We start from the raw sequence: 10,951 nt of genomic DNA on the forward strand, positions 1-10,951 counted from the left end.
TAGCGGCTAAAGTCCTCGCCTTGCACATTCCAGGATAGAATATGGGTGCCAGTTCTAATCCTGGCGGCTCCCAGTTCCCATCCAGCTCCCTGCCTGTGGCCTGGAAAAGCAGTCAAGGACAGCCCAAAGCATTGGGACCCTATACCCTCATGGGAGACCTGCAGGAGGTTCCAAGCTCCCTGGCTCCTGGCTTTGGATTGGCTGAGCTCCAGCCATTGCAGCCACTTGGGGAGTGAATCATCAGATGGAAGATCTTCCTCTCTGTCTCTGCTTCTCTCTGCATATCTGCCTTTCTAATAAACAAATAAATAAATCTTTAAAAACAAAAACAAATTTTTAAAAGCTCCTAACATGTCTTAATGAGTTAACTGCCCTCTATATCTTATTCCTACAATTTACTTGATAAGAATCTTTCATTACAAACAAGAGGAAGAAAAGAACCGCCACTGATACTTTACCACCCAAATAACAGCACCACAGAAATCCAAAGTACAACTGAGGGGGTTTACTGATCTGACAATTTTCATGCTAACAGGATTCTGATAGGTTTCTCTAATCCAACTTACCCATTTCATGGATGAGAAAACTAAGGCCCAGGAATTTAAAAAAGACAAAAATCTGTCCACAAATAAGGCTAGTTAGCAAGTAGGTCTCAACTCCACTTCATTTGTTCTTATTTGAGAGCTCTGACTAAACCAACCAATACAACTTCCTGGAAAACTTATGTATAATTGCTGGATTTTCTTACAGCACATATGAGGCATCTTCAAAAAGTTCACACAAAATGTGTATTATGAAAAGTGTGTAGATTTCAAAGTGCCTCATACAAAGAAATTCATATATTTCCATGAATTTTGGGAAGTACCCTCATAAATTTGGGGGAAATACCTGTGGTCTTGTTTTCTACTTAATGCACACCGAAGTTATCCTGACCACTCAAAACAGTCAGCTGAGGGGAAAACGAGACATGAACTAAATGGGCAAATGCTGGAGAAAGTAGATTTTTTTATAAAACCAGCAGCCCTGAGGCATACTGCCTAAGAAAAGACAAAGATAAAGCCTTGAGTCGTTTACTAAGGATCTGTCTACATTGCTCAAGTGGCATTCACAGGCCAGACACAGGGTGCGACTCTGCAAAGGCTGCAAGGAAGTCCTTGGCAGAATGAGGTACTTCAACCCTTAGGTAATCTGAGCAAAGAACCCAAGTTAGGGAAATCACTCTGGGAGGTTTATAACCTCAAAGTGACACCATGGTAAGTGCCCTCCTCATCTACACGGGCCCGTGCTGTGAATCAGCAAGCAAAAAGGAAGGACTGGTAGAAAAGCGAAATAAATATATCAAAATGTATTCAATTCAATCCAGCAAAAATTTATGAGATAATGTGTCTGATGTTAGGGATGATGATGATGGTGGTAAGAACCAGAACAACAGAACTTAACACTTCCTCAATGTTTACCATGTGTCAGGAACTGTTAGCAACACTTAAAATCACTGACTCCTCTAAAACAAACAAAAAAGAAAAACCAACCATCGAGTTGGTCCTATTGTTATCCACAGTTTCCGAATAACACACAGTGTGCTTCCTGTTTCCTGCCCAGTTCACATGGTTCGTACATGGTGAAGGAAGCCCAGACGCTTGGCTCCGGAGTTGAAAGTACTAATCGCTGCATGACTCTGTTCTCTCAGGAGTTGAAACAAAGGATGCTAAGGTCACTAAAGACTGTTCCTACTCCTCAGAGTCTCATGAATCAGGATCCAGGGAAGGCTTCCTGCTGGCAGGTGTCCCGTAGGAGCCAAGCAGGGGACCACGGTGGTGCACTCCAGGAGAGGCCCTTGCACAAAGAACTAGGAAGAAAAGCAGGAGGAGACTGCATGCTGATCACCAGAGATGGGTACTGAACATCAGCAACTACTGGTGTGGGTTTATTCATTTGTCTTTAGGAAAAAGCAGAAATTGGTAAAACAGGATTGAAATGTGAGATGCAGGTGTAAACGGTCGAGGTGAACAAATAAAGAGCCTCACGTGGCATGCTAAGGACTTCCGGAATTTATCCTGAATGGAATGGGGGGGAGGGGTTCCTGGAAGTGTTTGCACATGAGTGCCAGCTGCATTTTACAACAATCATTCCATGGCATAGCAATGGACTGGACAAGGGCGAAACCAGAGGAAAACTAACTTTTGAAGCTGGCACCAAGAGCAATTAGGCAAGACGACCCAGGCCTCAGGTACTGTAGTGGTATTGGGACACAGAGGAAAGCGGACTGACTTTAAAAATTCCCTGAGGGAGACAGCCTGGTTGTTATTCCTGGAGGCACAGGGAGAAAACCTAGCCATGCCACCAGCTTTCAGCTTAAAAACAGAGAGAGGCTGGCACCGTTAAGACAAGGGGCACCAGAAGGCTGGCAGGTTCAGATCAGAAGAATCCATATATTTCTAAACCGCAGGCACTTGACTCAGGAAACCTATGTAATGTAAAGAATTCTATTATTTTTCAAGAATATTGTTAATAATTATAAGGTTTCCATTATTCTTTTTGGCTTATGAGAGACTGGAAGCTGAGAATTCAAGGGAAGGGTCTATACCCAAACAACAAGAAAGCTAATAGAAGCAAGAGAGAAAAAAAGGAAAAAATAATTCAATGAGTTAACTTAGGAATGCAAAGAAAATAGCAAAGAGCTTTTCTCATCTTACTACGGGAACTGCAACAAGTCAGCACAAGAACAGGTTACAGGATTAACCTATTCAATGAGAAAAGGTTAATTTGCGCTCTCCGAGCCCCATGTTCCGCTTTAATGAGCCAGGGTGAGTTCAGAAGGGTAGGGAGAATCCACAGTGGATTTTCAAAGGGCACTCATCCACACAGCCCAAATAGAAAGTTTTACTGAAAAGTTCTTGTGCAGAAAATTCCCTTCATGTGAAAAACTCCACTCACCAGGATGACAGATAAGCTGTGTGACAGATGACACATCTTTTGTCAGCACACAGGGACATCAGTGATTAGCACGGCTACTTCCAGCGAGATAAGCCCTTCTCCCGCAAAGCCAGCCTCTCTGCCTTTATCTCACTAAGACGGAATAACCATCCTCTGACTCTGGCCAGCTTTGTGGTTGATTCTGTTCAGAGTGACATTAAGCTGGCTCTCATTTTAAGGCCCTATCCAGCTTTGTGGACAATTACTTCAAAAAGTCTGGAAGGAGAGAAAGCCCTTGCCAGGCCCAGGAGAAATCAATGTTAAATACAGTCCATACCTGTCCCTTATTATGACTTCACCGCAGGATTGGCAATGAAATGTGTAACATCCTTGGACGTGTGAGTTTTGATTAAACAGAGAAATCTGCTCTAAAGAAAACCAACAAAATGAAAAATGTTAGAGGCCTGCAATCAACATATTACCGTACTTACAGAGTTGAATGAGCACCATAAACTGCCATCAGTGCAGAGTTTACGATCTAACCCGAAGCACACATTCAGTTAGTGTTATCTGAGGACCCAACCAGAGAAGCTTTTACCAAAACAGAATCTGTGAAGTCTCAGAGCAAGGTGTTGCCCTATGTGACCCGAGTAACATACAAAACACCACTACGCAAGGTGAGTGCAAACAGGAAGTGCTCTACTTCCTGCACAGCCCCTCAGCAGCCTCGGCTGAGTGGACCTTTTCATCGGTGTGACTGTTGGGAAATAGAATCCTAAGAGATCAATTTGACGTAAACAAGGGTGATTGATGCCCATTCTGGCACATCACCTGTGTACCAATGCATCTCAACAAAATGGCTCTGGAGTGGTCTTTATTAGATAGCGCACCCATGCCCATGAAATAACGCCAAATAAAGAGTTTGGTCTTCCAAGAGCAAAACTCAATTTCTGGGGCTGGCACAATGGCTACACTGGCTAATCCTCTGCCTTGGCAGCACCAGTACCCCCAATGGGCACAAGTCTGTGTCCCAGCTGCTCCACTTCTGATCCAGCTCCCTGCTTATAACCTGGGAAAGCAGTGGAGGATGGACCAAAGCCTTATGATCCTGCACTGACATGGGAGACCCAGAAGAAGCTGCTAGCTCCTGGCTTTGGATCGGCTCTGCTCCAACCATTGTGGTCATTTGGGGAGTGAGCCAATGGATGAAAGGTTTTCTCTCTCTCTTTCTCTGAACTTCTTTACATTAATCTGCCTTTCCAATAGAAATAACAAAATAAACACTAAAAACTCAATGTCTCATGAAAGATATGAGAAAATGTTAAAAGCTATGGGGGAAATGAATATTTCTGGCACTAACTTAAAAAGGCAGTGTAAAAATAGTATGTATTCTTAATTTCCGCTATTTATGGAAAAAGGAAAAGAAAGCATAGCATAAACAAGCTATTTGTCTATAAGTATCTAATTAAATACATTTTAGTTAAACCCATTAGAATCCAAGCAATTTGGCTTGTTATTTCATAGGTACTCACTTTCAGGATTTAAAAAAAAAAACTGATAGTAGAAACTTTAAGAATTGACAATTTAAAAATCCACAGTTTAATTTCTAGAAGGACCTGTAAATCCCTATAGCACAAAGGTGAAATAAACGGTACTAAACTTCAACTCTGAGCAGACAAAAAGGAGACCCTGGGTAATACAGCCAAAGCAGTCACTCCAGAATACACAAATTTTCAGTTAAACACTGCCCTCTGCTGGCTACCTAGCTTGATACACTGGATCAGAACTTTCCTGACAGGAATCCTGGGAGTACTGCCAGTGATGAAACTCATGTCTCTGTTCTGACTGCCTGTTCCACTTCGGCGGTGGTGACTTACCCCAGGCACATTCCGAGTGACCAGCATATCTCACCATGGTTGTCCTAAAGCGGACACTCAACCAGCTGAATGCCCAACTTTTAAAAACGCTTAAATACACTGAAAGCCAAAAAATTCAAAGGCCACTTTCTGTAATAGAGTTTAAGTTCACATTAGTATGCACCTATCTCAAATTTATTAATATTTATTCACCACCTTTTTTGTGGATGGCACTGAAGCAATTAAGTGGTGAGGAATCTATTTTGCATACTCTTTCATGCACGAGGGAACATGGTTTTCAAGATTTTCCTTTTCAGATATTTGAGTACAATATGTTTCAGAAATATAAAGAAACAGGAAACCAATGAACACAAACAATATGCAAAGTAACACGTGGTAGTCAATTTATTGTGTCCTACAATGAACATAAAGCAATGTTGGCTGATTTCAAATTTTCAAACTAATTTCAGCCTTGCTATTTGTATATTGCAGAATGTGGGTGGCCAACACCTAATATATGCCCCTGGAGGTTGTGAGTTCTCAATCCCAGAGAAAAAAAACATGAAAACATCCCATTGTGGCTTTTACGCCTGCTTTTCACCCAGTTTCTAGGAGCAACCCAAATATCCAAGGTGTAGTTTTCCTCATTCTTTCCTGGCCGCCTCCCCCTGCCCCACACACATCACCCTCTCGGCCCACCTGTCTCTCTCTCTCTCTCTCTCTCACACACACACACACACGCATGCGCACGCACACACACAGAGTCTACCTCCATTTCAGTGACCCCAGCCTTCCTCCGATAATTACTCCATCGTGCTTAAGGTTGACCCTATGCCATCCACTCACGCTCCCTGGCACTGCTTCTCCTTATCCTAACTCTAAAACCAACTGTCTTGAACTAGTTCAAGAATGCAGAACTTCAGCAAAAATAACTCCAGCAAAAAGAAACGGAGCACGCTCTCATCGTGTTTTCTCCTGGAGGCTGGTGTCGTCACTGGGGGGCTAGCTCAACAGCTCCTGGGGGGCTCGTCGCAGCAGTCCCGCGGCCCCTCTCCCCAGCTCCCACACGGCCCAGGCTGACCACAGAGGGGGCAGTGCAGTCTCAGGATGCAGCCTCAAGAGCTGCAATCTTCTCTGACTGTAAGCCTCCCGTAAATCCTCTACAACCTCTGTTCTCTATTTACATAAATTCAGCCCTCCACAGCACAACACATACACTGTAACACGTGAAATGAATCAATCATTTTATTCAGTAAATTCATCATGAGGGATTACAAGAACATTTTGTCCTGACTTCACATACAATCAAATCACAAAGCACTGCAAATATATCACATGAAATTTCACATCAAAGCCAACTTCCGGTTCCTTGCACATACTGCTCCTTTTGGAACTGCCATCATTTCCATCATCTACGTCTCTGATTAAATGCTAGCTTCGCAGAGGGGGCCTTTCTTGTCCGACATCCCGTCCCCTAAAGCTTAGTCACTTCCTGTCCCATGATTCCACTTCACTTTGCTCAGTGCACTTTTCTCAGGATGCAGCTAAAGATGTGTTCACCCACTGCCTGTACCCTTTGCAACATCCACTGCGCGAGGACAGACTTCCCTGGCCTGCTAACTCTGGATCCCAGCACCCAGGTGAAGGCCTGGAACCCAGCTAAGAGATTTGCTGAGTCACTGAATTTATTTTATTTTTCTTTCTTTTTTTTTTTTTTTTAAGATATTTACTTTTATTTGGAAGGCAGATTTTACAAAGAGAAGAGAGAGAAGGTCTTCCATCAGCTGGTTCATTCCCCACACAGTCACAACAGCCAAAGCTGAGCTTATCCAAAGCTGGGAGCCAGGAGCTTCTGCCATGGGTGCAGGGTCCAAGGACCACGCCCACCCTCTGCTGCTTTCCCAGGCCATAATCAGAGAGACAGATCAGAAGTGCAACAGCCAGGACACAAACAGCACCAATGCGGGATGCTAGCACCACAGGGCGGAGGATGAGCCTGAAGCACCACCACACCAGTACCCCCAGTCAATGAATTTCTATGTGATGTGTTAAAGTCAACCAGGTCTTACATAATTGCCATCCAATTTAATCCTCACATCATGTCTCTGAACAATGAAATTTTATAATCAAAGAAACAAAACAGGGCCCAGCATGATGGCTCAGTGGCTAAATTCTCACCTTACTTGCACCAAGATCCCTATGGGTGTCAGTTCATGCCCAGCTGTTCCACTTCCCATCCAGCTTCCCACTTGTGGCCTGGGAAAGCAGTATAAGATGGTCCAAAGCCATGGGAACCTGCACTAGTGTGGAAAATTTGCTGGCCCCTGGCTTTAATCAGGTCAGCTCGGGCTGGTCTGGCCACTGGGGGAGTGAAATCAGCGGATGGAAGATCTTTCTGTATCTCCTTCTCTCTAAATCTGCCTTCCTAATAAAATAAATCTTAAACAAACAAACAAAACAGAGAATATCTACAGGAAACCTCTGTACCTTGTAGTCAATTTTGCTGTGGAGCAAAAAGTGCCCTAAAAACAGTCTATCATGGGGATAACATGGCAGCTCAACTGTCTAAACCTTCACCTGCAAGTAACAGCATCCCTTATGGGCACCAGTTTGTGTCCCAGCTGCTCCACTCCCCATTTGGCACCCTGCTTCAGCCTGGAAAGCACTGAAGGATGGCCCAAGGTCTTGGGACCCTGTATTCATGTGGGACACCCAGAAGAAGCTCCCAGCTTCGGATCAGCTCAGCTTCAGCCATTGTAGACATTTGGAGAGTGACCAGCACATGAAAGATCTTTCTCTTCCTGTCTTTCCTCCTCTCTGTAAATCTGCCTTTCCAATAAAAATAAACAAGTCTTTACAAAACAGTTTATTTTTTTTTAATGGGGCAGGTATTGGGCACAGTGGATAAGAAATTACTGGGGGGCAAATGCTGTGGCCTAGCAGATTAAGCTGGCTCTTGGGATGTTCCCATCACCATCAGAGTGTTGGGTTAGGTCTTGGCTACTCTCGGGTTTCCAATTTAGCTTCCTGATAATGCTAGAAGATGGTGGAAGGTGGCCCAAGTGCTGGGCTTCACACAGCTCATGTGGGAGGCCTGGTCAGTGGTTCTGGCTCCTGGCTTTGGCCCAGTCAGCCTGGGCATCTGAGAGAATGAATCAACAAATTAAATATTTCTGTTTAATTAAAAAACACACACACATACACACCACTCGGAATATGTCCATCATACACAGGAGTGTCTGGCTCCAGCTCTGACTGCAGCTCCTGCTCCGGCAGCCCGTGGGAGGCAGCAGGTGATGGCTTGCACAGCTGGACTTGTGCGTCATCCCTGGAACAGCCGGGCTAAGCTCCCAGCTCTCTGCTTTGTCCTAGCTCAGTCTGTGCTATTGTGGGCATTTGAAAAGTGAACCCACAAATGAAAAAATTTCTATCTCTATCTACCTTCCAAATAAAATAATAAATTAAAATTTTAAGAAAAAAAACACTAACAGGAAAGAAAATAACTTAGCCTAGTAGCAGCATATTCAGTTGCATCCGGCTTATAACTGGCAGAGCTGACCGAGGTGGGACGTCTCCTGGAACCCACAGCCTTTGCCATAGGCACCACCTGGGAAAAGTTCAACCACTTTAATTTATAACTACATATATATGTAACTATATAGTTATATATGATATGTATATATATAACTGCAAATCCAGAAGTGTTAATCCTACTCACTTGTGCTGAGATCGGCCCGCGCCTGCAGCCTCAGATGCAGCCCTTCCCCAGGCATGTACTGCAGCCCGCGGCAGGAGGAAGGCACAAGGCTGACCCCTGCTGGAATCTCCAGGTCAGTGCAGCCATCAGGTGTTTTCATCTGGAGTGAGGAAGTTGTAACGGAAATGTCTAGGGGTAGCCGTCCGTCTCCGGGCTCCCTAGGAATTAAAAATAAAACCCAAATAAATGCTTTTTCATTGCTCAAAAACACAGGATAGAAGGAGGCGTGACCAAGAAGTGTTGTTCCTCTCTGAGAGTGTCCTTGAAGTCACCGCCCGAGAACGGTTTGTAACATCACAGGCATTGCTAATCACCAGTGCTCCCCACTGCCACTGCAACGTGAAAGCCCTGGACACTTATCCTATTCTTCTGAGAATTAAAATTATGTCTTATCTTACTTATAAACCAGAGCAAAGTATTGTTATTCCACATAATGGAGCTTAAGAAGAACAGAATTAAATGAAACAAAAGAGAGAAAAGAAAAGCTTCCTTATCAGTATTTATTTCCCTAAGATTTGTTGTGATTGTTTGAAAAGTAGAGCTAACAGTGATATAAGAAGAGAGAGAGAGATCTTTCCATCCACTGATTTACTCTTCAAGTCCAACACGGCCAAAGCGGGGTCAGGCGGCAGCCAAGAGCCCTAGCGCCGTCAGACTGAAGAGGCTGAAGCGCCTGGACCATCCGCCACTGCCGTCCAGGATGCTGGAAGGGCAGCAGGTAGAACCTGAATGGCTGCACATACAGGATGCTGACATCACGAGCGGCAGCATAACCCACTGCCCTACAACATTTGCAAGAGTACAAAGAGACGGGCCAGTTATCCCAGCATAAGATGCTCACGTGCGTTTCTGGAGAGCCTGGGTTCACACCCAGATCCACTTGTGGATTCCAGCTTCTTCCTAACGCAGACCCTGAGGGCAGGGGTGAGGGTTTGAGTAACTGGGTTCTTGCCAAGCACGTGGGAGACCTGGATTGAGTTCCCAGCTTTGGCCCTAGCCAAACACCAGCTATCGTAGGCATCCGGGGTACGAACCCCAATGTCTCTCAATGCCTCTGGCTCAGCCTCTCAAATAAATACAAACACGTTATAAAATAATTAATGAAAAATATAGTGATATAAGAATAACAGGTATATTGGGCCCGGCGCAATGGCGCAAGTGGTTAAGGTCCTCGCCTTGCACGCCTGGGATCCCATATAAGCGCCAGTTCTAATCCTGGCAGCCCCGCTTCCCTTCCAGCTCCCTGCCTGTGGCCCGGGAAAGCAGTCGAGGACAGCCCAAAGCTTTGGGACCCTGCACCCGCGTGGGAGACCCGGAAGAGGCTCCTGGCTTCGGAGTGGCATAGTATCGGCCGTTGCGCTCACTTGGGGAGTGAATCATCGGACGGAAGATCTTCCTCTCTGTCTCTCCTCTCTGTATATCCGCCTTTCCAATAAAAAAAATAATAATAAAAATAAATCTTTAAAAAAAAATAACAGGTATAAAAGTATTTACTAACTCAATTCATGAGAAACACAAACTTCTAAACTCAATATAGGCAGGAAAGGGTTAAACGCATTTCATTTCTACCAAGGGTCAAAGGTAGAGAGAGAAATGAAGGAATCCAAGAAATCACTGCTCGTAGCACAGAAGGGGGTGAGGAATAAACGGAAATGACGCAGTGAAGACCAGAGGTGCTCAGTAACAGAGCTGCCCGCCTCACTCGTAAGAACAAGCAGCAGGCAGGCATTGACCCCGTGCCACCTGAGTGTAGAGGGCAGGCCACCTGCTTGAGTGTCTTCTAAGGGCAAAGCAACCGTTCCCCTGTGAATCCTGCTTACGCGCGAACATCTTCAGAGTACTTTCACAGCATGTGAACTGCCCTTCATGAACAACTCCAAGGGGATATCTAGAACCAGCTCTACTCACGGGGGAGACAGTCTCAAATCCTTGAGCTCAAAGTCCAATATCAAGAAATCATGCTGAGGCCCGGCGCCATGGCCTAGCAGCTAAGGTCCTCGCCTTGAAAGCGCTGGGATCCCATATGGCTGCCGGTTCTAATCCCGGCAGCTCCACTTCCCATCCAGCTTCCTGCTTGTGGTCTGGGAAAACAGTCGAGGACCCAAAGCCTTGGGTTCCTGCACCCACATGGGAGACCTAGAGGAAGTTCCTGGCTCCTGGCTTCAGATCAGCGCAGCACCCGCCACGGAGATCACTTGGGGCGTGAATCATCAGATGGAAGATCTTCCTCTCTGTCTCTCTTCCTCTCTGTATATCTGACTTTGCAATAAAAATAAATAAATCTTAAAAAAAAAAAAAAAGGAAAGAAAGAAAAAAGAAATTATGTTTGGGGCTGGAGCGAGTTAAGCCACCCTTGGGACACAGGTGCCGCGATGACACTTCCACAGCAGCTCTCCGGCAGCACCCTGTGCCCGGGCAAGCAGCC

The 10,951-nt window shown here is 45.1% G+C and overlaps 1 protein-coding gene across 1 annotated transcript in view; it reads right to left on the reverse strand.

Moving 5' to 3' along the window:
• The window catches only part of UBE3D (ubiquitin protein ligase E3D), a 136,656-nt gene extending 128,023 nt beyond the window's left edge, over positions 1-8,633 (reverse strand). Inside the window, exons 1-2 of the mRNA XM_040983683.1 lie at positions 8,488-8,633; positions 3,251-3,341 (exon numbers count right to left, since the gene is read on the reverse strand). Of these exons, the coding sequence (XP_040839617.1) occupies positions 3,251-3,341; positions 8,488-8,626 (230 nt within the window). The 5' untranslated portion in view covers positions 8,627-8,633. The remainder of the gene's footprint in view (positions 1-3,250; positions 3,342-8,487) is intronic.
• Positions 8,634-10,951: the final 2,318 nt, after the last annotated feature.

Source organism: Ochotona curzoniae, unplaced genomic scaffold, assembly GCF_017591425.1.
Source record: "Ochotona curzoniae isolate NIBS_2020 unplaced genomic scaffold, NIBS_Ocur_1.0 contig_3819, whole genome shotgun sequence".
NCBI classification, from domain to species: Eukaryota; Metazoa; Chordata; class Mammalia; order Lagomorpha; family Ochotonidae; genus Ochotona; species Ochotona curzoniae.